This window comes from Podarcis cretensis (genome assembly GCF_951804945.1).
Source record: "Podarcis cretensis genome assembly, chromosome: 2".
Taxonomy (NCBI): Eukaryota; Metazoa; Chordata; class Lepidosauria; order Squamata; family Lacertidae; genus Podarcis; species Podarcis cretensis.
Window position 1 is genome coordinate 82,117,195 of NC_137171.1, and position 26,134 is coordinate 82,143,328.

The following is a 26,134-nucleotide window of genomic DNA, read 5'->3' on the forward strand; positions in this document are numbered from 1 at the left end:
GCAATTTGTGACAGAGTCACATTTTAATGCGCATAAAAATTAGCATAGGCTTTGAAAGTACAGAAGAGCTGAGACCAAGGCTGAGGAATGCTATTTGCCCTCAACTAGAGGAACACTCAAAGTCTGGTGAATCCAAACTGCCTCTCTATCCATTTACAAGCTCTTCAGTTGATTGCTAAAGAATGCATTACACACACACACACACACACATTCATATTCCTATTTGGGAAGTCTGAAGCTGAATTAAAAAGAAATAGAGATTGCAGCATGAGGCTGCATTGCCTGCTCTGGAGAGTCATGGCATTGACAGAATTAATTGGCTGCTCTGGATCCAGATTTGTTGCTTGAAGCTCAGCTGGAAATGGTGGCTAGTTATAAATGGTTTTTGCGTGCCCAGGCAAAGTCCCCCCGCTACCCCTCTGGGAACCAGACCTCAGGATCAAGCAGGAGACACAACATCTTTAGGGATTAAAATGGCCACAACTTTATTGAATTTCACATGTAGGAAACCTTGGCATAGGCACTGGGCGAATATCCCTCTCAGCCCCCCTGCAAGTCACGGCAAGTCACGGTCGAACGGGAATATGGGGCCACTGCAAAATGTGTGTTTACACAACTGGCTCTCTCCAATGTCGCTGGGGGGAGTTCTATGGCCCACTTGTTGTGCCCTTGTGGACAGAGATTCCCCTCAAGACCCCTCTAATGGGGTATCCTGGTGTCACTGCCGCAGAAGGGGTAAGTCACCCCTTTACCCCTCTTTCAGTTGTTAAGACTAAAGGATTCTGCCCAATGCCTAAAATCGCCAAAGTTGTGACAACTGCTATGGAGTAGCCAAAACCTGTAGAGCAGGGGAAATTCTTTCCCAGCAGTGAGAAAACAGCAGCCACTGTACAACCATATCAACGCCAGAGAACCTAGAAAGGAGAAAGGTTAGCCTGTAAGAAAAAACAAGATTAGAGGTCAGCTCTGGCCCCTTTTTATGCTTCTGGAGCGGACCAGACTGAAGCCTGCTCCAACTCAGTCTGCTGCTCTTGCCCCACCCCCAGGCCGCCACGAATAGGCCGGAATTTGAATCTGGGTTTGGTGGGAACCCATCAGGCACTGCAGCAGCCAGGAGGGCAGAGCAACCACCCACGGAACAGCATGGCTTCAGGAGGATAGTAAAGCCGCGCACCGAGTTGCTAACACCACCCACAACCAATATAAAGTCATTTTGAGCTCCATCTGGGAGAATAAGGTTTTTGCCACCTTCTACATGACTTGGTGAACTTTAGGATCAAGCAGAACACGCTCCTTTCAAGGCAAATCAGCACGATGATTAGAACTAATAACAGTTTTAAAATACACATGCATTTAAATTCTTGCTGTTGTTACTTCTCTTACAAAGGGACTCGTTATAAGGCTGTTCACTGTTTGTTCCGAACTCCTCTAACACTGTGAGCTGCCCTGAACACAGCTACAGAGGAAGCATCTAGTAAGAGTTAGGCTATGAAGAAGAACTATCCTGCGAGCAGAATAGAGCACCCATGAAGATGCTACAACTGAAGTCACATGTGCACTTTCATTTTCCCCAGCTTTTCTGCCTCTATGGTGCACCAAGGCATCAGCCATACCTATGGTGTGTCAATTCAGACAATCATGGAATTACAGATTGTACAAGCAAAGTCACTTCATATCATGTTACTGGTTGTAATTTTCAGTTCCATTACAAATCATGGTTTTTCAGGTCTGATGTAACATTGAAGCAACGTTAAGGTTGAACTATGGTGCGATGGTTTGAATTAATTCAAATTCAAAATGGGTCCATCACTTTTCTTTTGTTGCAGCTTTGTTGCCCAACACAAGGTGGAAGGGTTTACATTTATATATATATGTATTATGATTCCTAGTCCATCAGATGGACCTCAGAACAGAATGTGTGGTTGTCAGAATTTAGCATTCCATTTAAATGAGATTCAGTGCAGGAATGCCTCCAACGATGGCATTTTCATGCACCTTACAAAATTCAGTGAGATCACTACAGACAAAAGGAATTTAAAATGTGGGCAGATGTTTCAACCTTACAGAAAACTTTTGCTTCTAAAAATTAAATTTTAAAATGTGACAATGTGAACCTTAAATAATATAGCACACACAAGCAACAGAGAGAGAAAAATTAAATCCTCAGCTGAAACAAAGTAAATATATTGTAAAGAGATTTTAGAAAATCAGTGTTTGTCAATAAAACATTAAATAAACCTGTTTGATGTGGGGAAATAGCTTGATTTTCACATCAAATGACAATGGATTTTTCCCATCACAGAGTACAAGCAAAACTAGACTAACTCTGGAATCTGCAGACAGAGCCTAAAATAACCTCTATTCTAAAGCCTGAATAAACTGCCCATATGAGACTTCAGGCATTTGAAAAATATTCCCACTTTGGCGAACTTGAAATTTTGCCAATAATTAGTTACGACTGTTGGGTACAAAAGAAATAACTTGGCCGAAAGCATAAATTGTTTTTCTTCCAACTGTGTGTCAAGAGAGCATTCCTGAGTTCCCTTTCTGTCATATCATACGCATGAAGAACCTTATATCCCAATTCATCTGTGTCAAAAATACACTGTCAATATTATACTCTCATGCTTTCTGGACGCTCTGATTTTAGCTGCTCACTTTAGCTGCACATGATTAAAGCAGACAGCATTATGGTAGAAGGGCTGATTCTGCACACTATCCACACTGAGCCAAACATTTGGACACACACACACTACATGCATAAACAAACTGTATGAGTATAATCAGAAAAGCCCCTATACAGTATTTAAGAGCAATTAACTCCGTTCTCTTTCTAAAAAATAAGCTTTTGAACCAATCTATATGATGTAAAAAGGGTTGTTATGCAATGAGCCCTTTATCAAAACACATAAAACACAAAAATATTTCATCAACACAAACATCCAGTGTTCAATGTTTTATCATTCTTATTCATTTTTCACAGCCACAGGTGAGGTAATAATTTTCACACCCAAGTGTATTTGCAGATAACTGCTGCATATATAGTTCTGATCTTTATCTTCCAGGGACAATTATTACATCCAGAACAATCCTAACATTGGTCTATTCAAAAGTTGCCCCATTGAGTTTAATGGGACTTACTCCCAGATAAATGTCTATTGGGCTGCAGGCACCAGCTGAAAATGGGTTTGTTCAGCTCCTTGGAACGTACACAAATCCCAAATTCAATCCAGCTACAGATGCAGCAAATAAGCTATCTAATTCTATTTGCACCTTCGCTATATCTGCAACCTTCTAAAGTGATTTGTAATGGCTACATCTTCTATCCAAAGAAAATCCTCCATTAAATTGTATGGCTGTTGAAAGCTTTAGGTTGCCAAACCAGGTTTGCTTATTACATGAGTTGTGAAACATAACTGACACCTAAAGATTGCTTTAAACCTGCATTTCGAAACCTAATGGAAGCTCTGAACCCATTTTGCAACTCAAAATTCAAGGTTTCCCAGTAAGAACAAAGATCTTCAGCTCTATGTTTTATTTATCATTATTGCTTTTTAAGAAAAGAGGGGGGGAAACAGGTGGTATGCAAATAGGTATAATGTTTAAGATATCGCTAGCCCATTTGGGCAAAGCTGTGAAATCAATTATTGCTCCAAGAGGAACACCCTACTGAACTCAAATACAGTGTTTAGGTAACAGTGTACGCACATTGTGGCTTGATGACCAATGGATAACTCAATGGATTTCAACAGTCAGATCTCTGCAGAAATCCCCTGAACTGCACACACACGCAACAGTAAGTGGCAAGATTTGGACCAGATTTCATCCAGAGGCACAGAAGTCCACACAAACAGGGGGTAGTGTCAAGGCTGTTCGACATATTAGTAGCCTTGTTCTAGAATCATTTGTAGCAGGACCAGGGAAGGAAAGCACAACTACTGTATCTTCTTGGGCTACACAGTACTAAAGAGACACTTAAGTAGGGGCTACCTTTTGCTAGCTAGGATTATTAAGAGTGAAGGGACAAGACGAGAACGTATCCATCTTATGGGGTGAAATGCCAATAATGGTATGATCTGCTTAAGGAGATAGCAAGTGCATTTTCCTACCTTCAGGCAGTTGGATAATGCTTTGATATGTTGTGGGTGGGAACAAAAAATAGATGTTAAGAGAGTTGACCCCACCTTGCTCAGAAAATGGTAAGGGTCTGTTCTTAGGAGGATAGCCAGTACCCAAGTAAGATCTACCCTGGGATAAAGGTGGCATGGGACATTTACAGAAGGCACCAACAGAGCAACTTTCTGCCCCCACCCCACACTGAGGGTGGGAAACGTGGGGCAAGATCAAAGGCGGGCAGGCAGTGCTGAATATGTCAGGCAGACTGCCGCCATCCCTCCGTGAGTTCATTTCAGCCAACGCTCAGCTCTGGAGAAAGAGGTCTGCACTCCGGAAGCGGCGTGTATTACAGGGGAAAGGCATGCAAACGGTGCTCGGTTCAACCTTAGCATCTCCACTGTAGGGCTGGGAGAACCTCTCTGCCTGGAAACCCCGAGTGCGACTGCCAGTCCGAGTCGCGCAACACAAAGCTAGGGCCAAAGGTCTGACGGTGTGAGGCAGTTTTCCTTCGTCGTGCTAGGCTGCCTTGATCCCTCATCTGCGAGATCTAGGGCCTTCCAAGAGAGAAGGCGTGACTGGCCGGCAGGTGTGTGAGCCCCGGCACTTCTGCCTGAGTCGAGCCCAGCTCCCTCCCTCTCCCCCTTGGCTCACCCGGAGCCAGCCGCGGTGGTGGCCTTGATGGAGTTGATGCGCAGCCGATTGGCCGTGTCCTTCAGGGCCTGCAGCGTCTGCTGGTCGGGCTTGTGATAATCCTCCATGGCGAAGCAGGAACGTGGCCGGCGGCGGGCTCGGGTTGCAGGCGGCGGCGGCAGGAGCTGGAGCTGGAGCGTGTGGCGCTGGACAGGCCCGGGCTCGGCGACTGAAGCAGGGGAGGCGGAGCTGCTCGGCCGGGCGAGGAGGGGCCAGGCGTCGGGGCCACCTCTGCCAGCGGCGCGCGGGCGGAGTCCTGCCTGCCTGCCTGCCTGGGCGAAAAGCCCCCGCCTCCCCAGCAGCGCACTGCCTGCGGACTGAGCTCTCCCGCCCGGCTGCGAAGGCCAGCCGCTCCCCTCCCGAGGAAGAGAGGCGCGGCTGAGGCGCAGAAAACAGCCGCGTCCTCTTCCCTCTCGCTCCGCGCGTAACGGGAGCAGGGCGCGGCTCAGCGCCATTTGCGCAGCGGCGAAGGGAAGGGGGAAAGCCCAGGGTGCAACTCAGCCCGCGTAGGGCGCAGGGCTTCCTTTCTAACTGGCCCTCCAGGTGCTGTTGGACTCCGGCTCCCATCACCCTCAGCCAGCACGGCCAATGGTGAGGGATGCTGGGAAATGGAGTCCAAGAACACCTGGCGGCCCCGCAGGTTTCCCCCAGCCCCGCCTTGTAATGTGCTTGCGGTGTTGCTTGGCTTTAAAGCGGAGCAAACTAGTCGGTTGGGCGGGGGGGGGGGGACGCTCAAAAATTGAGAGACACTCTGTGCTATTTTTATTGAAAAAGAGGCGCTGGAAGTCACCAGGAACGCCTCCCAAGTTCTCTTAGAATGGCAATGAGGTCCACTTTTCCGAATGAAAAAGGCGCTGGGAAGAATGTTCTGCACCTCCTCCATTGAAGACTTTAGGTGTAAAATGAACCATATTTCTTAAATACAATTAGCCTCCACTGTGCCTCAGTTTTCCCAATGGAAACACTGGGTGAGCGCCTGGAAACCCCTGGAATCCTGCTTGGGGGTTCCAAAGTTGGGAGAAGTCGCTGAGATTGCCCTCTCTTGTGTCCCTACCAAGCGTGCCTGTGAGGGTGGCAGGACTGAGAAAAGGGCCTCCTCTGAAGATCTCAGAACATAGGAGGAATATGGTCTTTCAGATAGCTTGGAGCCACAGAGCATTATAACTAGCACTTTGACTTATGCCCCGAAACAGTCCAGTGGAGCGGTTAATGCTCCCTATAACCAGACCCGGTCAACAATCTGGCTGCAGGTCTTTGGACCAGTTGAAGTTTCTGAGCACTTTTCAAAGGCAGCCCCATGTAGAGCATGTTATAGTGATCCAAATGGGATGTAGCTAAGCTGCGTGTGTCACACTGGTCAAATACATCTCAAGGAACGAATGCAGCTGGTGCACTAGCCTTAACTGTGCAAATGCACTCCTAGCCACCGTAGACATGGGCATCCATGCTCAGGGATTGTTCCGGGACCCCGTGCACATAAGTGGAATCGCATAAAGTGGAGCACCCTCTATATGCCTATTTCCCCCTGCTCTTCAGCTCTATCTCACGCTCTCTCTCCACTCCAGACCAAATTAAGAGTTTGGAGTTGAAGCTCTGGGGCTGCCTGAAGGCCCCGTGGAAAAGCGGCAGCTGCTGCTGCTGTGCTACCCCGTGCATCAGCTGTTCGGTGGGGAGCCTGAGCGGCTTAAACAAAGCCACACTAAAATAGAAACACCGCTACCCCACCCCACCCCCATCCATCTCCCCTCCTTCCACCCTCCTTTCTTCTTTTTTTTTTCTTTTCTTTTTTCTTCTCCCCCTAATGCCTCAACAAATGAAATGGATTTGTAAAAATGTTACACGGGAAAAAAAAAATACGAGGCATTACACTTACACTGTAAAACAAGAAAACCCTTAATAAAATATATTAAAAAACAAAAAAAACCAAAGCCACACTAAGCCTCTTTGGGACTTCTTCTGCCCTCACTGACATCCTCTTTAGGCTCCAGGGATGGTATGGTTCCATTTACTTACCGTATTGGCCTGAATATAACCCTCTTTCCCCCCAAATTCTGACCATGAAAAGTTAAAGTGTGGCTTATGTTTGTGACCTTATGGTATGCAGCCAGGAGCGTGGGGCAAACATGACCAGGAGCGTGGCAAAACAGTGCCCGCCCGTGCGTAGTCCCCCGTCCTCTCCCCCAAGGTCAGGAAGGGAGAGAGTGAGGAAGGGGAAGGGCCACCGGCAACACAACATGGCTGCCACCCCCCCAGCATGCACCCAGGAGCAGCGAAGAATGGAGCGGCTTATGTTCGGGTATTTTTCCTTTCCCCCCCCCCTCCAATTTTAAAGGTGTGGCTTTATATTCAGGCCAGTATGCTATTTCTCAGCACTGTGCATATGTGCGGTCATGTACAAGTATAACACACGTAAGTAGGGGGATGCTTGTATTCAGGTTACATCTTCATCAACTTGAATGAAACAGTTAATTTCAGAAGACATCCTGGCTTTTTAAAGATGCTGAGCCTGTCAGGTGAATGTCTTACACCATCTCCAATGATGTGTTCTCCTTAGCTTCTTCCCCCAATTTCATAATTGTATATTCCCTGGGTAAGTGTGGCATCAGATGTTCGTATAGCATATGTTAAAGGTTTATATTAAAGTGTTAAAGCAAAAGAAAAGGAACACAGATGCAAGAATCTAGGGTTGCATTCAATGTTAGTCCACATACAGTACCTCCATTGAAGTTAATGGGCACGACTAACTCAGATCCATTAATTTCAATGGGTCTACTCAATGTTAGTTGGCTACAATCCCAAGAGTCACATTTTTGTGTTAAAGTACAGATACGTCTGGTTTTTGAAGACGGTACCCAATTATCAAACCTTCATAAAAGCTTTCAACAGCTCTCCTAAGCTGGACTCCCTTTTCAAAAGGTGAACTGCCACCAAGAAGATATCAGGACAGACCAGAACATTTGCCTTTGAAGTTTTATTACAAAAATATATCTGCAAACATACAAAATTTTCAATGAAAAATGCTTATTCTTAAACATTTATGCAATAACTTAATATTTGCCAGTATAATAAGATGGCACAAATTACATACCCATATACTGAAATGTTAATGAAGCATTATGGTGACAGTTTTAAAAGTTGCTCAAATGCTAGTGGGCACAATCCAGGCCACCACAGGTGCAGCGCCAATATGTAGAGGATTCCAACAAGTTCAATATATATCAGCTCCCAATACCCCCACCTATATATGTGCGTAGAAGGATGAATAACTTCAACCAAGCAGTCAAGGACTACGAATATGAATGAGACGCGCGTACAAAAGTTCCATTCCTCTTCCTATCGGTCTCTTGTACTTCCTATGTGCCCACAAAAAATGGGGAAACAGGGCTCTATTGATCCTCTGAGAATCATTCAGGTGTGAATGCTGTGCCTGTGGAACAGGACCATGCCCATTGTTTTCCTAAAGTAATCACTTAAAATCCAAAAGATCGGAAGCACCTCAAACTCTTGATATGCATGCGAGTGCAAATTAAAGCGCTAAACCCAAACACTGAGTGTAGTGTGCATTTTAAACAGAGAACCACCATGTGCCCACAATGTTAAATTGGTACAAAAACAAACCACAGGGGGAATATTATTGCAAATGTTTCCCACTTAAAGTGAAGATATTGCACCTTTAACATGTTCACGAAAGATGTCCAAAACTGAGGTGAAATATATATTGCACACATTCCTCTTTTTTAAAGATATGCTTAAGAAGCAACTCATGTTAGCCAACAAGAGGTGGCTGGGTTTTTGTGTCAGACCACTCCACATTAAATATATTTCCTGGAAAGTTCCACACTAATTATACCCGTGCCTAAACATGGCATTGGTGGAATGCCCTAAATTCAAGCAAAAGAGAACTACGGGGGTGGGGTGGGGAGATACGATTTAGTATGCCTGAAACATGATTATACTCTCTGGCTTAGATCCAAAGTTCCAGGGAGTGAAATGTCACTCTCAGAAGATGGAAACACTTCCTTTCTACCAAAACTACTCTGGAGGGCTGAGGAGCCTTCCAGAAAACTGAAGCGGCATGGGGGGAGGCAAGGAGGAAGTAGGGATCTGCAAGATCACCTTCCCCCTTTCCTTCAGCAACATTTGTCCCTTCCACAGAATGAGCTTTTCTGTTCATGGAAGAAATGTTGAATCCAACCCCATGTCAGAATAAGACATGCTTTTACTTGTCATACTGTCATATTGTGCCTTAGCTCTTAGCAGACTGTTAACATTTTGCTGGGTGTGTCACAAATACAGAGTTGCTAGGCACATTTTTAACAAAACATTGTTAATGCAACAGAACAAAACAGCAATGAGTTCTTATTGAGTAAGCTGCTTGTTTTAAAGTCACTTTTGGATGGACAAATATTAAGCAATTTTTAATAAAATGCTGCATATAGGCAACGAAAAAAATACATGCTTAAGATACTGAATATTGATTTTAGGACAGTCTAAAATCATATGTTTGCTTGTGGGAAATAATACCTTGCTAAAATATAAGCTTGAAAAGAATGGCCCAAGTCGGTTAGCTATGTACTTGTTACTGTTGCATGCAGGTAAGAATAAAATGTTTCATTATAGCTCTAAACTTCTACAAGAGATTAAAAGACCAAATCGCACTGAGAACAGAACTATTGTAATCATTCAACTTAAAGAACTTAATTCCATTAATTTCAATAGGTTTACTCTGAGTATGATTACTGTTGGATATGACCGTATGTAATCAGGCTAAAGCTGTCCAGTGATTTCTGCATTTTGTAAGCATCTGTGATTTTTACCTTGCAGCAGAGTTTTGTTTTTCAAAGCAATTCTTAAAATGTTTGGTTTTGTTTCGTTTGTTAACTTCTCACGCTGCAAGAAGCAACAAAAGCAGAATGATGCTTTGTATTGCCTAGCTTGCCTGTGACCTCCCAGCTTGAGCCTGCTACATACACAAATGTTGTTAACGACGTGTGTAAGATCCTAGGTTAATGCAAATCTACTGACAAAAAAAAAAAAAAAAAAAAGATTCAACTTTCTTCTAGCTAAGGGAATTCTCTTTGGAAGCAGAGAACTATTTATTGATGCTGCACATACTTCCATCAGTTGAGAACTCTGACCTGCCAAGCTACCAGATGAGGTTTCTAGGGAATTACAATGCAAAATAGTAAACAGGAGGACGAAGTGTACTGGGACAAATACAGTGATGCTGTCTGAAGCAAAACTCTCTCTCACTAACCCCTTGAAGTCACAAAACAGTAATGGTACATTCAATATAAGGGAACCCTTTATAGCAGGGGTAGCCAACGTGTCCCCCAGATGTTGGATTACTATTCCCCCTCAGCCCTACCTGGTATGGTCAGTGGTCAGGGAGTTGCAGTTCAACATCTGGAGAGAACCACACTGGCTACTTCCGTTTCATTTCCACAGATATTTGGATACAATGCTTACTTTGACCATTGTGACCAAATTCAGCTCAATATCGTTATTCCTCCAATATTATGCTTATGGCTAAGAAGGTTTTCTTCTTTCCATACACAATAATTAAGGACTGTTCTTGAGTCTTTATTATCTACAAACACAGCATTATATAAATTTGGTTCAGGGGGTATGGTTAATACAGCCACTTAAAATAAACTGAAGAGTACTGCAGTGGCTTGCTTTCTGCCCCGCCCCCCGGAAAAAGCTTCATACAGAATAATTCTGTTTAAATAAGCAAGCATGTTTTTCTTGGTGCACATACATGGGTGTGCTATCAAAGGTCCAGCATTTAAGTAGAGCTCTCATGTTTCCTTTAAAAAAAAAAAAAAGTCTAGAAAGCCTGAAAAGCATTTGAGTTTTACCATTAAAGCCAAAACATTAGTCGAATATGCATATCACTACTAACATATTTCCCTGAATTCTGCACATATATCTGATATAAAATACTATGTTTGCAACTAGAAACACTGAGTTCAAAGGCCGAAGAGGTTCTCTCAAAAGGCAGATTTTGCTAAACATAAAAACACCTACTTAAAATCACTCAAAATGAAGTACATATTTTGATTTTTTAAAAATCCAACACGCTATATATCAAAACACTGATTTGTGGTGGAATCATAATTAAAGCTTGGTAGATGAATTACAGATAGTATCTGCACCTTGAAGGGATCATCGTTACATTTAAATTTTAAGAGCAACAGGTACATTCTAATTCAGGACCTTTTCCATTGCAAACTCTACCAAAAGAAGGGGGCCTCTATAAGATCCTGGCTGTGCTTTTTATGAAGCCCTACTCATTTCAGTGGGTTGCACAGGAAACTGATTGTAATACATGGATCCTCCATTCCAGCAATGCTTTGACAAATAAGCAGTGTGTGTTGATCGGTTAAAAGGATTACAAAATTACCTTTCACAATATAAAACAAAGACCTTCTACTAAAAAACAAAAACCACCCCATCCTTTTAATATTAGTATTGCTTGAACATATTGAGATTTATGTTACACTAGAGTATTGCTAGCTACTATCACATGCCATAATGAAATAAATACAAGTCAAGGAGAGACCGATAGCAGCATATAAAACAACAAGGAGATCAGAGCAACTTCCTTTGGGAAGAAGTTTGATCTTTACAGTGGTAATGAAATCATAACCTTCTATGAGAACTCACAAAAACCTGCAAATGGAGGGAAAATATGGGGAGAAGAGCAGACTGCATTTGTTGTTTATGTCCCCATTTTTAAACACCAAAAACGAAATTATACACACTTCTCTGGGTTCCTTCGCATCTATGCTACAGGCAAACCTCCAAAATTTGCATTAAGCCTGGAAAGGACAATAAGGGGACCACAATGATGTTCCATCCATTTCTGTTTAAAAATTATTTGCTTGAAAATAGTATCATTAACAAAATATAAGAACACTGCAAGTATTGTTAAAGGGGTATTTCATAATCCACCTTCATTTTGCCTTAGTAAAACATAGGGATGCATAAGCCAGTACTGCATATTAAGGGAGTCAATTTGATGGTCAATACCATGCTGAGTCCATCCAGCTCTAAAAAAACCCCAGCATTTTTACAGTGCTTTCCACTGTTTCCTTCCAAACCTTAAAATTACATTCTGCATTCCATCCATGGCTCTTTAAATCAGAAGTTAGCTTCACAACTTGTTATCTTTACTCAACTGCCAAAGATGGCTTAGGCCACATTCACCCTAATTATTTAGATGTATGTACCAGAGGAAGAAAAATCAAAACAGTTTTTCATATTACTCTAAACCCACTCAAAAATAATGTGCTGTTAAACATGAAGACCATTTTCCGCATACAGAAATAAAAGCCTGCTGGTGATTGGTCACAGTGAAACCTAGATCACTTCTGAGAACATTAGTTACGCAATTTTAAGGGACAAGGTCTCCTTACTTTAACAAAACTTAAAACTTCAACTAAAAACAACCTTTAAAAATATTAACAGTTTCACAGAAGAGGCATAATTGTTTCTGAAACAATTAGGTGGTAAGTTGAACTGTATTTACTTCAGTTATAGTTTGATGCTGTCCGTATTCTTGGTCAAGACTTGTAAATAAACTTCATGAAGCGTACTAAGAAAATTCGCATCGTTCTGAAGGAAAGAGAGGGGGGAACCATAATTAAACCAACGACAGAAATAATTCATTACTTTTTCCTACCCAATTCATTATTCTACACCTATTAACAAAACCTGTAAGTTTAGGAGTTGGGTAGGAGGCATGAAGGAGGAAGTTTAATAAAGCTATACAGTGGTACCTAGGGTTACATACACTTCAGGTTACATACGCTTCAGGTTACAGACTCCGCTAACCCAGAAATAGTACCTTGGGTTAAGAACTTTGCTTCAGGATGAGAACAGAAATCATGCTCCGGTGGTGCGGCGGCAGCAGGAGGCCCCATTAGCTAAAGTGGTGTTTCAGGTTAAGAACAGTTTCAGGTTAAGAACGGACCTCCGGAACGAATTAAGTACTGTACTGTACCAAGGTACCACTGTACTATCAATGATACATAGCTCAGAAATATCACTGAGCATATACAGTGGTATCTCTGTCCTGACCTTATGGGATAAATGTAACTGCCCAATTCAGTGCTCAAGGCTATTCCAGTGTAACTTGGTAACACTATCAAAATTCATTTGGGCTGTTTAGATTGTTTTCAACCTGAGGAAGCAGTATGGATTTTAAAATGAATTATTTCTACATTAAAGCCGGATCAATCTTATTTACAAGGGTACACTACTTGAAACCTTTTAGAAGGGTGCTTGCAAAGCAACTAAGATAAGAAAAGGTAAAGTGAATGCGGAAGTACAGAGAAACAAAGAGAAGTGATGAAAACTAGTGACAGGGGAGTATTATGAATTAACAAATCCATGTTAAGTCTCAAAGTGACAGCTAATTAGGGAAACCTGCATAAGTGAATGCAACTGTACAAGAAGAATCTGAATTAGTACAGCAAGCACACTCTTAAAGACAAGAAGGCTCATTTGTTTTGGATGATAACTAAGAACCAGACAGGAATGAAATAAAAAGTCAGTATCTGCATATGTAGGATTTTACCTGCCTTGAGGTCTGGATCACTATACTTTTCCATTTAGTCTCTTCCTGCATTTTGGGAATAGCCTGGGTTGAGTTAGGCAGGGCATTTTCACTATCTGACCTCCATGGACCAGCTGAGCTGGCATCATCATCATCATTGCCCAGGCCTCTACAAATCTACCTATACGCATGGCCTGGGACTTTCAGTGTTCCCATCATGTGAATTTGCACCTCAAATTAAACATCAACAACAACAAACATCCTGTCAGTTATTCGTATTTCTGGTTCTTCATTGAAAAAAGATACCTTTGTGTACTAGTTGGGCAATTCTAAGCCAATATATTCATGAAAATTAGCCAAACATAAAAGATGTGACCATTCGGTATTTTATGGCCTTATTCTAATGGGAATGTGAACCTAAAGTGCCATTTAGAAGGGTGAGGGCCTTTTGTAATGCCCCAACAGAGGAATCACCTCGCAGAAAAGGCTCGCCTCTCACCTATTGTAATATCTTTCCATAGTAAAAAAAACCCTCTCTTATTCTCTTAAGAATCGGCTATATTAATTCATTTATATCTACATTTAATGGAAACTTGGAACATGGTTTTAGTGAGGATGTGTAGTGGCTCTCCATTACCGTTTTATTACTTGACTTTTAGCCTCTGCTCCAGCTGTTTTGTTTTACAGGGATTCTGTGCTGTCATTTGACTGGTGTTTTATTTGGACTGGTGTTTTAAATTGTTTTATTCATTCATCACTTAAAGAACTCTAGTTATAATAAATGTAACAATCAGATGAGCTATGCATTTTGGATCTACATATAGCTTATGGAACATTGTAGCACTATTTTTTAATACTCCTCCACTGAAGGGAAGCGGAGTTTAATAATAATATTATCAACTGTTAACAAGGTCGGACATACACAAAGCAGAGAGCTGACTAAAGGTCAGAAACGGCATTTGTGAAGGTTTAAGACAACACAAAGCACATTCTCAAGATCACTGAAAGTGCTGCATGATTTTAATTACAAAGTAAAATTGCTGACAGTTGACCTCTGTTCAAAGGGGCTCTTCTCCCCTCCATTCACAGTCAGCAAGTCTCTTTGTTTCACTTGCGGTTCTGACAGGGGAAAAGAAACAGCAGGTTGTGCAGAAAAAAAACTACAAAGAAACAAAACAGAGGCCACAAAGCTGATTATGTGACCCGAGTACAGGCCCATTTTATTCCTAACAATTCTATTACCAAAACACTAATTTCTGTGTCCTGTTATTTTTAGATCTGTACTCTGTATGCAAGACTTACTGATATCAGTATAGAAAGAACTAGAGAGCCCTGATGTAGCACAAAGTTTTGTGACCCTGGTGATGACAAAAAGGGCAAAACAATCCTCTTAATGTAAGCCTGTCCTAGGTGCAAGATCTCTCTTTGTGATTCGCTGGATTTATTGGCACATTTGCAAAGCAGCCTTGCAGCTGAAGCCAATACATAACTAAAAAAACAATTTTTCAAGTCAGCCAGTGTGCTTTTGCTGCCTAATACGAGCATCAATGAATTCTCAAATATTTCATAACAGAATAAACTGAGAATGGCCAAGCCACTTGGAACTTCTAATGAACAAACTCCTGTGGTAAAGCAGGTTGATTTGTGATCTCCAACTACACCTTTGTAACCTATTTTTCTAAAGGTTTTCATGTATAAAGTCAAACATCTTCCATCTTTATTTTTCCCATCCTTCTGAACTTACAGATTAGATTCACTCAAAAGAAGTGAACTAAGGGAAGGTTGAGCAGTTCTTTAAAATGCAGACAGCACGTATTTCTTCCTCTGATTGTGAACAATTTGGACAGTTCAAAAATCAGAACCTTCTACGTGCCCAACACATTTCAGGTGCCATGGCCACAGCAGACTTTTAAAACAAAATTTGCCACTTGGGAGGTCCTGATTATCCACTTTCCCCCTTCAGCTGTTATCATTTGGCTTAGAAATATGAACTCCAAATATTTCTGAATCAGTCCTGAAGTGCATACCTCTTGCCTCAAAATCCTTAGATAGAGAGATACAGTCATACCTCCTTTTGCGTCCGGGATCTGTTCAACGAAAGAGACCCTCGACAAAGTGCCGCTCTGCGCATGTGCAGAAGTGTGATTTAGTGCTTCTGCATGTGTGTGAGCAGCAAACCCGGAAGCAACCCGTTCCGGTACTTCTGGGTTTGCCATGGATGTTCAGCAAAATGGACCCTAAACGGGGAGGACTCAGAACGAGTGTACTTGGAGAGTTGTCCTTGGTAGATGACACTTACGTTAGCATATTTAATAATAAATTGTGTTATTTAACTGAATTAACAATTCTCATGTTTTTAAGGTTATCAACATCATTACCACTTAAAATACTGCTAACGGTTCTCTAGTTGCTGCTTTTATTGCTAAATGATCTAATACACCTATCAGTGTTATTCCTCCTAACCTTCTTTATGGTACCCACTTATAATCAGCACTTTATTCTGAATCAAGAGTCCAAATGAGTCACTGACTGTACCTTTATTAGATATATTAAGGTTTCTTGAAGCTGAGATCTAGTAAGAACTGTCGGAGGTAATGTTGGAACATCTACTGCTCCAAGAGTGAGAGGAGAAGAGGAACCAACTTTGTTTTCGATGTCAGAGGACTTCATAGCTGACTGTTGGAACACACTAGGTGACAAGAGGACTGAAGGTGCCATTGTGGTTGTAGCTGCAGCAAACTGTGGGGAAGCAACCTGCAAAAACAAGAAATCAAATGAGATGGGGATGATTTTTTCCCTCATTTTTAAAGAACTATCTAAATATATTAAAGACTCTTCTGATATTACCTTTCTGGTACTGTTTGAAGTCCCAGTTAAAATAGCAGGAACCAGTGATGTAGCTCCTTGGCACACCGGCAAAAGAAGCGGCTGCTTCACTGGCTCTTATGTGACCTGGGCGCTTCCAACATTATACAAGCTGCAGGGACTTGCATGCAGAAATGAAGCGGCTTAAGTTGAAAGGGCCTCACAAAAGCTATGGATGCTAACAGTAACCAGTGTGACCAACCTGGATCACAACGCCATTCAGGAAATAATTAATAAACCCAAATTTTTATTCTGGCATACTGATGTGGTAGCTCAAAGAGAACTCTGTAGCAATTTACAGTAATATGGATAGCAGTACAATTGTTGATGCCTTCTTGGACTCTTTGTACCAGCATATAAACTCGATCTTACAAAGAAATGAGAGATTACTAAAATGTGCTCTGGAAAAATTGGGCACTTTTATAGAGAGCAGCCAATTGCATTATTGTTTTATGAGCTACAAGGGAAAGGATTGTTGGCTAGGCATATTTCAATTCTTGCAAGACCTGGAGGTCTCCAGAAGGAGTATACTAGTAAAGGAGAACTAGGTCATCCTAATTAATGGATAGGGATCAGGATTCAAGACACATTGGGTTGTCAGCCTGGATGGAACCAGGTTTTGTTGAGAATTGGCCTTTGCACAAATCCAGACAGGGAAAGACACTCTGGTGATGCAAGGATTTAAATACATACTTGGCTTGCCTTTGGCAAAGCTTTGGGGTGTGAAAATGTTTCAAGCTCCTTGCTTTGCTGTGCAACCTACAATTTTAAAGAAAGAAATACGTAGTATCTGAACAATCCAGCATTCTTCTTACATTTCCCCCTTTAAAAAATGCAAACACATACACATGCTATTACTTCATTTGTTAAATAAGATACCTAAGGTAACCTATTATAAGAGTTTGTAACCAAAATTGTCAGTTACATACTGTACTACCCCTCACCGCATGGTTGCTTGGAAAGGTGAGACTTGGTCTTCCAGATTCAAGCACAGTTCTCTGACCATCTAGTCTCTACTAACATAATCAACAAATACTGTTTTGGCCGGATACAGAATTTCATCTGTATTGGACCAAAGTGTTCTGATCAATACATCACTTTTAAAGAAAAACACTGAAAACCCAACATTGTTAAAAAATAACTAACTGCCTAGCCAGAACAACGTTATAAAGCACCCCTTACAAGACTAGTATCCAATACAAACGTCCAATTCACCCATTGGCAAGAAAGAAATTGTGTTGGCACTTTCAGACTCAAATAACATTGGGTAATAACATGAGAACCGCTGCTAACAGCACTAACCTACCAATGTTTTTACAATCAACCTTATTGCTAAAGAAATCTACATATATTAATTTACTAGGAGCAGCAACCCCTGCTCATTTTGCTCGCCCAAGCCATGCACCTCTGTTCCCCCCCCCCCCCACAGCTCGCCTAGGCAGCTCCCCAGCAATTGTCCTGCTCTGCTGCCACTTCCCTCCGTGGCGTTCCATGCTGATGAGGCTGGAATAGCAAAAGCCATGAGAGGTGTGCAGTGGCAGCAGAGCAGGACAGCTGATGGGAAGCTGGTCTTCTGCAGCTCACCTGGGCTGCACTCCAACTGCTTGCTCCACCCACTTGCCTCCATACCTGGGCCTGCTTCTCTATTGTGAACAGCAGTGTGATAACACTCTAACCATTTCATTATACACTAGGAGAACTGACCTGAACAGGTGGAATTGCTTTACCAGTCAGGGCTTGTTTGGTGTGGGATTCTTTGAAACGATCTGGGGTCGCCAGCTGGCTAGCGGCAGAAGAAGAGTTAGACGCTACTGGGGCTTTATTTGCCGACTGCTGCATAACATCATGTTGTGGGGTCAACCTGAGTTTTTGAAGGAGATCCGTATTTGCAAGCGGCATGTTCGAAGCGCTTTCTATACTGGTTGCAGCCAAAGATGTTAAGAATTGGTTCTGACAGGGAGTGATGTTCTGCGGACCGTGGTTCATATCAGACGGCTGCTGATTCACAAGCGGAGACATTTGCTTGGCAGCCTGCTGCATAACTTGCAGCATGTTATTGTTTGTGCTGCCGCTCTGAAGCATTTGCACACAGGGAGCTTCTGTGGCCAGAGTGGAATTAAGGTTAGGGCTTAGCTGCACGGCATAGTTTGAAGCTTTATTCACTTCAGGTTGTGGGGCAGAAGGTGAGGCAATCAGTAAGGGCGGCATACACTCCTGTGGCAATAAGGTACAAGAATTACTTTTGAAGCTTGAGCCATCCAGTTTCCCCAGAGGCTGATGGATCACTGTCGACTGCTCAAATGAAAAAGGAAGGAGCAAATTGTGCTCTCTGCATGAGGAGTCAGGCTTCTTGGTTCTCTCTGGATTAGAGTAGGAAACTGTACTGTGTTCCTTTGGAAATGATGTTCCAAATAACTCTTCCACTGTTAGGTGTTTTGGTATGGATGAGCACGGCTAGAAATAGAGAAAAAAAGAACAACCAGAAGCTCAGCTTAAAAGTCTCCAGTAAATTAGTGGTAGTGTGTAGAATTTAAAAGAGAACAGCTTGCTAAAAGTTGTAAAGCCATGCAAAAAACACATTACGGGCCATAGGTTTTATCAACAATATTTTTATACTTATGTGGCACAGTATGCTTGTATATCACGATGAAACAATATACGCTAACAGCCAGTTCTTGGAATCCCAATTGTAAGAGTTTGTTTTCCTACTGCTTTTCATTGTCTTTAAAATTGCAAAGCATTTTAATCTGCAAATACCTTTAAGGAGAGAATATTTATCAGGAGACTTAAAAAAATGATGGAGCCGTAAGCAGACTTGCCCCAAGAAGCTACTTATTTTCATACTCCTTCACCCATTCTGCACAGATATTGCCATCCTATCTCATGGCAGTCCAAATGATACTTCAAAAAATTATCAGTTTCGCCTCACAAATAAGTACTGGTAGTTCTTATTTGTAAAGATTGCAAACTATAATAGATAAGTGCAAAAAAGGAGTTTAAAGTAGAAGTAAGCTCTGCACATGGGCATAGGAAGGAATGAGCTGCTAGAAGGCCAACAAAAGGGTATTGGGTTACTTTGCATGGCATGGTGTGTTACTGTACACAAGGCAGGGCTCCAGCATGGAGGAGAAATGGGGTTGTGTGTTATTACTGCAAGGATTTATTTGCTCCCTTTGCACAGAAGCAAATATTCATGGTGAGAAAATTAGCTCCCTGCCACTTTCAGAACTGCAAAACTCATTTATATCATAATTTTTTTGGAAGCCGTTTCATAATACAATATAATAAAAGACAAACGAATCTAAATGAAAAGAAAAAGAAATAGCAACGTTCTCTCTCAAATAGATCTTAGCCCTTGTCTCACAGAGAATGGGGTTGACCCTTCCAGTTATCTCCTGAGAGATTCCCTTTCTTCCCTTCTCTGCCTCTCACACAGGGTCCTTCACCAGCCACTCATTACCTTCCATGTTTGTATAATCCCAATAATGGCCCAGAATAGAAGACACCAAAAAGGAAGGAAGGGAGGGAGAAAAGAGAATAATAAACGGAAAAAAGGTGGTGGAGAAAGAGAAATAAAAAGGATGGGAAAAACTCCTGTGATTTAGAAGAGTAACATTTTAGAATCTTACAGCACTGGTTCACTTTAATCTTCAATTCCATACTAATAATTGGGGCTATGCACCCCAAACCCCATTAAGAGCCAAAAAGGCAGATAAGACTACTTCTGATCAACTGCATCAATTTAAAAATCGAAACATCCAACATCCTCCTTGTAGATCTGTGAAAAACCCTCAGTGGCTTCAGTAAGACAAAATGGCCCTAAAACCCCATTTCTAGAAGGAGACTCTCCAAGATTAAATTGTGCACCACTCCTTTTCCTCCATTAGATGGCACTATTAGCAGCCACAAGACCTACAAGACCTGCTCATCTTATTTCTTGCAACCAATTTTCTGTATTAGTATACAGTATCTTTCTTGGCTATCTGTCTCACTTCTTAGCCAAAGCTCCTGTTTAGTTGACTAATAAGCCTTACGATGTCCGATGAGGGCCAAAAGCTGGCCTAGGTGGTCGGACTTCCCTACTGTTGCTGTCAAAGCAACCTACAGAAGGGGCAGAATCCAATGGGCGCTGCCCATGTTTAGACATACAACAGAGTCATGAATGCTGCACTCACGGTTCTCACATTCTTCTTTCTAAGCTTAAAGCACCATGGAAAAGAAAAGTTCTAGTCTAGCCTGTTTCTCTTGTGTTAGGAACTCTTGTTTTTAAAGCAGCTGGGGAAGCTTGAGATCACGCCACCTGAGGCGGCCCCAACAAATATAATATGTGATTATTCAGCAGGTGTACTTCAACACAGAGGTCATCTATACCTTTAAAATGAAGACCCAGGGGTTGTTTCCAATGCTGTCCCTTCTGTACACAAAAGGCTCTTTGATCCAGCAGAAGAGGGGGTTTCTGTTTGTTTTGTTTTTGGCAAGTGATTTTCCATGTTGTTCTGGAGGGTCTCCAGAGGGAAGGGGGAAATCAGTGAAAATTATTTCCCACCCCCTTCTGTTTATAGAAGCCTCTGCTGGATCCAAACAGCTGCCTATGAACAGCACTGAATGCAATCTACAGAACACCATGTTCTGGTTAGAAGGACCTATAAACTCATAATGGTTGTTTCTAACTGCTGGCTCTGCACTGATGTTAAGCACTTCCACTTGCACAAAACATGGCCCCCAATTTTACTGATCCCTCCTACCCAGGACAAGTCCCCTATGCCCCTCAAAAGAGGACCCTCTGAAACACTATGGGATATAGCACAGAGGGCATCAATTGTTGGGGGGAATTGGTGAAAATGGAGTGCCTTGGCTCTCAATACTACCATTGGATACAACCAGTGCTTTTTTCCTTTAAAAATGTTAAGGAGTACTCTCATTTTGACTCAAGAAAAACACCATTTTATAGTTAAAATCAGGAAGAATAAATATAGTAAATGGATAAAAGGACAAAGATTCACAAAATGTTTAGCGGTATGCGCCCCCCTGCGTCCCCCCAGAAAAAAAGCACTGGATGCAACCCCATGATCCATTTATTATAAAGGTATCAAAACAGTACAGTAGTGTCACAGTGCTTTAAAATGAACATACATGGTCTTGCATTTGTAACATTGATGATCCATGCTCTGAAATCTCTGTATTTTCCGTCTTTGTGGGATTTGCACTTGGTTGTGTCCAACTAATGAGGTCACTCTTCTGATTCTAGAAAATAAAATGCATTATTGTTTTTAATTCCCACTCAGACGTGTTCATTTTCCGCACCCCTCTATAAACATCCCCGGAAGATCTTTTCCTCATCTGCTCTTCTTCTCTCTGAACTTTATGCTTTTCACAACATACTATCTATTCAATATTGTGGTTATCGCATTGCACAATCCTATGATAGTTCTGCCAGTGTCATGCTAAAGGCACAACTTGATCAGAAGCTGATTAAACATCATGGCCAGCATCACCCAGCTTCAACCCAAACAGTTCTCCCAGCTGTTGTCAGCTAGACACGAATGCATGACTCAGGCCATTTGGGTCACCCAAATGAATGGAGAAGATACAGAATGTCTACGCAACAGAGTTTTTAAACATCTCTTACAGCTATACAACCGGGTGCACATCCTCTAAAAGGGTAGATGTGCTTACACTTGTGAAAATACACACCAAGGTGTACACAGAACAATTATAAAATTAGCTAGAACAGTCATGAGTCCAGCATGTTTCCAGGCATTAGGCAAATGTACTAACAGCACTAAAATAAAGTGATGATTCAGCTTCATGGTTCAAGAGACCTGCCAGTTTAAATCTTTTGAGTGTGCCATTTATGATGCAGTCAACAGAGCTGAAGTTGACAGTCTTTGCTGCTGTTGGAGAAAAAATTCAGTCGATATATTACCTTACGCAAAGTTTCCCCCCAAGTATAAGCTTCTAGCTTCATGAGCTGACCATCAACACAAGGAAGTTAAGCCGACTGTAGCAAGCTGCAAACATGGCCAGCAATGGAAACCTGCCACATCACTACAACTTTGCATAAATATGTAAAGATTTACTTTATCTTACAGATTTAAAATTCATAAAATAGATTGACAATACCCCGTCTGCCGTGTCTCTGCCTCCCCCCCCCCAATTTCCTGCACTTTTAGTGTGGCTAACATTTTGGTAAGGAATTTAAGCCCAATTTCATTGTTTATAAACGCAATCCCAAAGTATCGTTGCTTGTTTAAGGCCAGGTTACAAAAAGTGTTATAATCTTTCTGAAGAGGGAGGGGGAAAGTAAGCTATTTAAAAAAAAGAATCCACCCACTAACCAAACTCATTCATTTTCACATACGGACTGGATGCAGAGAGTACATGAAAGATTAAGCTGGTTTAGAATCCTATATTAAATCACTCAGGCAGTTACAAAGCTCTTTTCTCACTCCTGGCTACCCATTCTCATGCCGACTCTCTGCCCATCACATGTGGGCTGCACAGCAGGATTATTTTATGATCCATCTGGACTGTACTAGGCAGATTTTTCTATAAAATGCAAATTCATCTATAATTATTATAGACTCAAGATAATTGGCAAGGAATTAGTAAGAGGAATGACATAAACACATACACATGCTTGAAAAAGCATGCAATTAAAAGAATTAGGAGCAATAATGTGTAAGACACATGACACAGCAACAGAAAGAACCCACAACTAAACAACATAAAACACTAATTCAATTTATACCAAGAGTTTATTTCTAAAGCTTCCCTCTCATTTCTTTCATTAAACAGGTACTTTACAGATCTGCATATTTAGAAGCATCACCTCTGAAAACCAAATTGGATAGCTGTGGTTTAGGGCACATTTCAATAGCTGGAGGAGTTATGCAAAGTATGTGCAAGAATGTGGAGTCAGAGTCCCTGCCTCCCACAGATGGAAGAGGCAGCATTATAATGAATTCAACCTGCCCTGAGTGTACAGAATGGTGTATACATTTAATCAAGTGATTCAATTCAGGCTGTCCAAGCTATTCATATTAGACCCCAAGAGAAAAGAGGGCATGCAGATTTAGACAGAAAGTTAGCTTACAATGACGTTTACAAGACAGACAAGTAGACACATTTTCCAGAATGGTTCACATGATTAAGATTGCCAAATTATTTCTGGGCTTCTCCTTTGTCTTTAACAGCATGGAAAGCAGAAAATTAGGAGGTGAAGGTATTCTTTATTCCATTATGTAGATACAGTAATAATAATGTTAATGTCTCAATGTTGTTGAATTGTGTTGAGAAATCCCATGAACAGCGTTGTGGCCACAAAACATTCCACACATGAAGAGAGGGAGGGGGGAGTATTTTCAATGACCTCTCCTTCCTCCCGTCACTCCCTGAAAGGTGTACTCTAGCACTAGGGGACCCTTCAGAAAAGTGTGGCAGGTGGTGAATAAGGCTTCATGGGAAAATTGCCATAAGTCATCTTCTCATCCATGAATGGGAACTCCTGGTGGATCCAAGCCTCTTTCAAAAAATGGAAGGAGATACTCTGGACCCAACTCATTGAAACTGCTCCTTTTCTTAATTTATTCTACTCCACCACCTTAAAAAAATCAAAATCAATGAGTACTTGCTAATTCTCTCGTCTCTTATTACCTCTAGTCCTACCTGATTCATTTATCATCTCTCCTTGAGTAGGGAGGGAACAAGATGGGTGGGGGCTGCAAGTAGATGAGACGTACACGGTGCACATGTTCTGAAGGACTGGACACCCCACCCCAGGCGAGTTGGAGGGATGGTGGGGAGACTGCCATAGTTAATAGAACCTAGGCAGTAATGGATGTGTGGTTGCAATGCAATTAAGAAGGCACAGGGTGAGCTAGACAACTCTACATTATATAGATAGATTACTACCGAAGGTGAAGGTTGGGAAGGCATTAAACTTAGAACGAAGAAATTTAAACTGATCAGATGTAAAATACTAAGGCGAAACCATATTTGCATGTTTAACTCACATAACTATGCCCCTTCTCCCAAATAAAACAGAAGCTTGAGGAAAAAATCTCTCTCTCTCATTGTTTCTCCTTATAAGTTTTCCGTCAATACTGTCAGAGCCAAGACAGATTATGTCGCCATTATTTTATAAACCATGACAGGCTACTGTTTTCGTTTTTAAAAGGTACAGCAACTTATTCTAGCTTGGATAAACACCAATGTGTCTAAAATTGGTATTCCAGGATAGATGAAAGCCCTTAGCCATTTGCTTCATGATTCAACATGCCCTGAGGCACTGTAATATTGCCATGCACTGCCTATGATGATTCACTGCTCACTCTTTCTCCTTCAGCAAGTTTGGGTAAGGAGAAAGAAAACAGACTGTATTATAGTACTGAAAACTGTAAGGAAAGTTTCTAGAGTGTGAAGTTGTGCTAGGGGGATACTAAAATACAGGCAACTTTGTTGTTGCCCAATTTTCCAGGACTTTTAGTAATATAATCAAGTTTGCACAGAAGGAACGTGAACCTTGAGTAATAGTATGCAATACCTCCATTGACATTTATCTCAGCTTCCAGAAAGGCAGCCATTTGAGACTGAAATTAAATTTCAAAAGCCTATTTATGTACAGTGACACACAAAAATTACATTAATGGAAATCCAGTTATTCTCAGAAAAACAAGGCAGGAAAGCCCCGTTTTGCCAGTGCTTACTATTAGAAAAAGAAAAGAGAATGAATGGAAATCCTTGAGGGATAACCATCCAACAGCAAAGGTACACCAAGTTTATTTTGGCTCCCACTAAAATATGTAATGCAAGCCTGACCTCTGATTTCTAATACAGATACTTTCCTTACCTGTTCATATTCAACCTTAGCTTTGCTAAGCATCTCTAGGATATCAGTGCATCCATTAATCCTGCTGACACTTCTTCTGTCCTGGAACAGCAGCTGGGATCTCTGAGCTTCTTCTTGCACTACTCTATGATAGAGGGGGAAAACAGCATATGATTAGATTTTATTAAAAATGTACAGCAAAACACACCATTCACTATAGAAGCAGTTTGTTTCATATTTTGAACTGAATACATGCTGCATGAATTTTGTGCACATCTTAACCCCAACAGAGCTATACGTTCTAAACCTGAATTTTATAATTTCAATTCATTGCTGGTTTCTACTTCCCAAAACTGGCAGGGTTTTGTAAGTGGTTATGTATAGCATTTAGATAACCTAACAGTAAAGCCATGTAAATGGGAGCAAGTAATACTGTAAACCAACACCTATGATTCCACTGATTATGACCAAGTTAGGCCATTTTCAAGGTAGTAGAAGGAGTAAATGTACTTTCTTAAAAAAAAGCAGATCACTTACACAAACAGAAAGCTTTCATGGATTTGAAGGAATTTTGAATTTGGGCTACTTGTAAATGTGCTCAGTCACCAAGACTCCCCAGTTCACTTTTCATGTGAACATTTCCCACTTTTGTAGACATGTACAATATATACAGTGCGAAATACAGAAGCAGCCCATCAAAAAACAACACCAGGAAATTCCTCTATAAAATCCTTTATTAGCCACTACTCCAAAAATGTTTTATTGTCAAACAATAGAGCCCAGTTTATAATGACATTTTTTGGCACAAATTATCACAGGAAGCTCTAAGTGCATTATGGGAATAGCCTGATTCTCATCAGCTGGATGGCATGTTTGTGTGCAAAATTCTGTATAAGAAAGAATAAGATTAGAGGGAAAGAAATACAAATGATATAGTCTAGTCACTGAGAGGTATGTCTGATCCCTTCATGGCCTATTTTCAAGTGCACACTTACAGACTATTTTATTTCAACTTGCATTTTTAGTCAGAGCCTTTAAAGGTTTGTTTTGCTTCTGTTTTGCAATATACT

The 26,134-nt window shown here is 41.4% G+C and overlaps 2 protein-coding genes and 1 long non-coding RNA gene across 3 annotated transcripts in view; all 3 read right to left on the reverse strand.

The window, feature by feature from the left end:
- Positions 1–4,979, reverse strand: part of TKT (transketolase) — a 35,032-nt gene extending 30,053 nt beyond the window's left edge. The window contains exon 1 of the mRNA XM_079965018.1: positions 4,768–4,979. Within this exon, the coding sequence (XP_079821144.1) occupies positions 4,768–4,874 (107 nt within the window). The 5' untranslated portion in view covers positions 4,875–4,979. The remainder of the gene's footprint in view (positions 1–4,767) is intronic.
- LOC307209744 overlaps positions 1–26,134 on the reverse strand; it is a 107,890-nt gene that overhangs the window by 50,996 nt on the left and 30,760 nt on the right. The gene's annotated exons all lie outside the window — the stretch shown is intronic.
- DCP1A (decapping mRNA 1A) overlaps positions 7,763–26,134 on the reverse strand; it is a 35,265-nt gene continuing 16,893 nt past the window's right edge. The window contains exons 5-10 of the mRNA XM_079965061.1: positions 25,086–25,209; positions 21,368–21,478; positions 17,939–18,688; positions 16,928–16,993; positions 15,905–16,123; positions 7,763–12,426 (exon numbers count right to left, since the gene is read on the reverse strand). Coding sequence (XP_079821187.1) covers positions 12,346–12,426; positions 15,905–16,123; positions 16,928–16,993; positions 17,939–18,688; positions 21,368–21,478; positions 25,086–25,209 — 1,351 coding nt within the window. The 3' untranslated portion in view covers positions 7,763–12,345. The remainder of the gene's footprint in view (positions 12,427–15,904; positions 16,124–16,927; positions 16,994–17,938; positions 18,689–21,367; positions 21,479–25,085; positions 25,210–26,134) is intronic.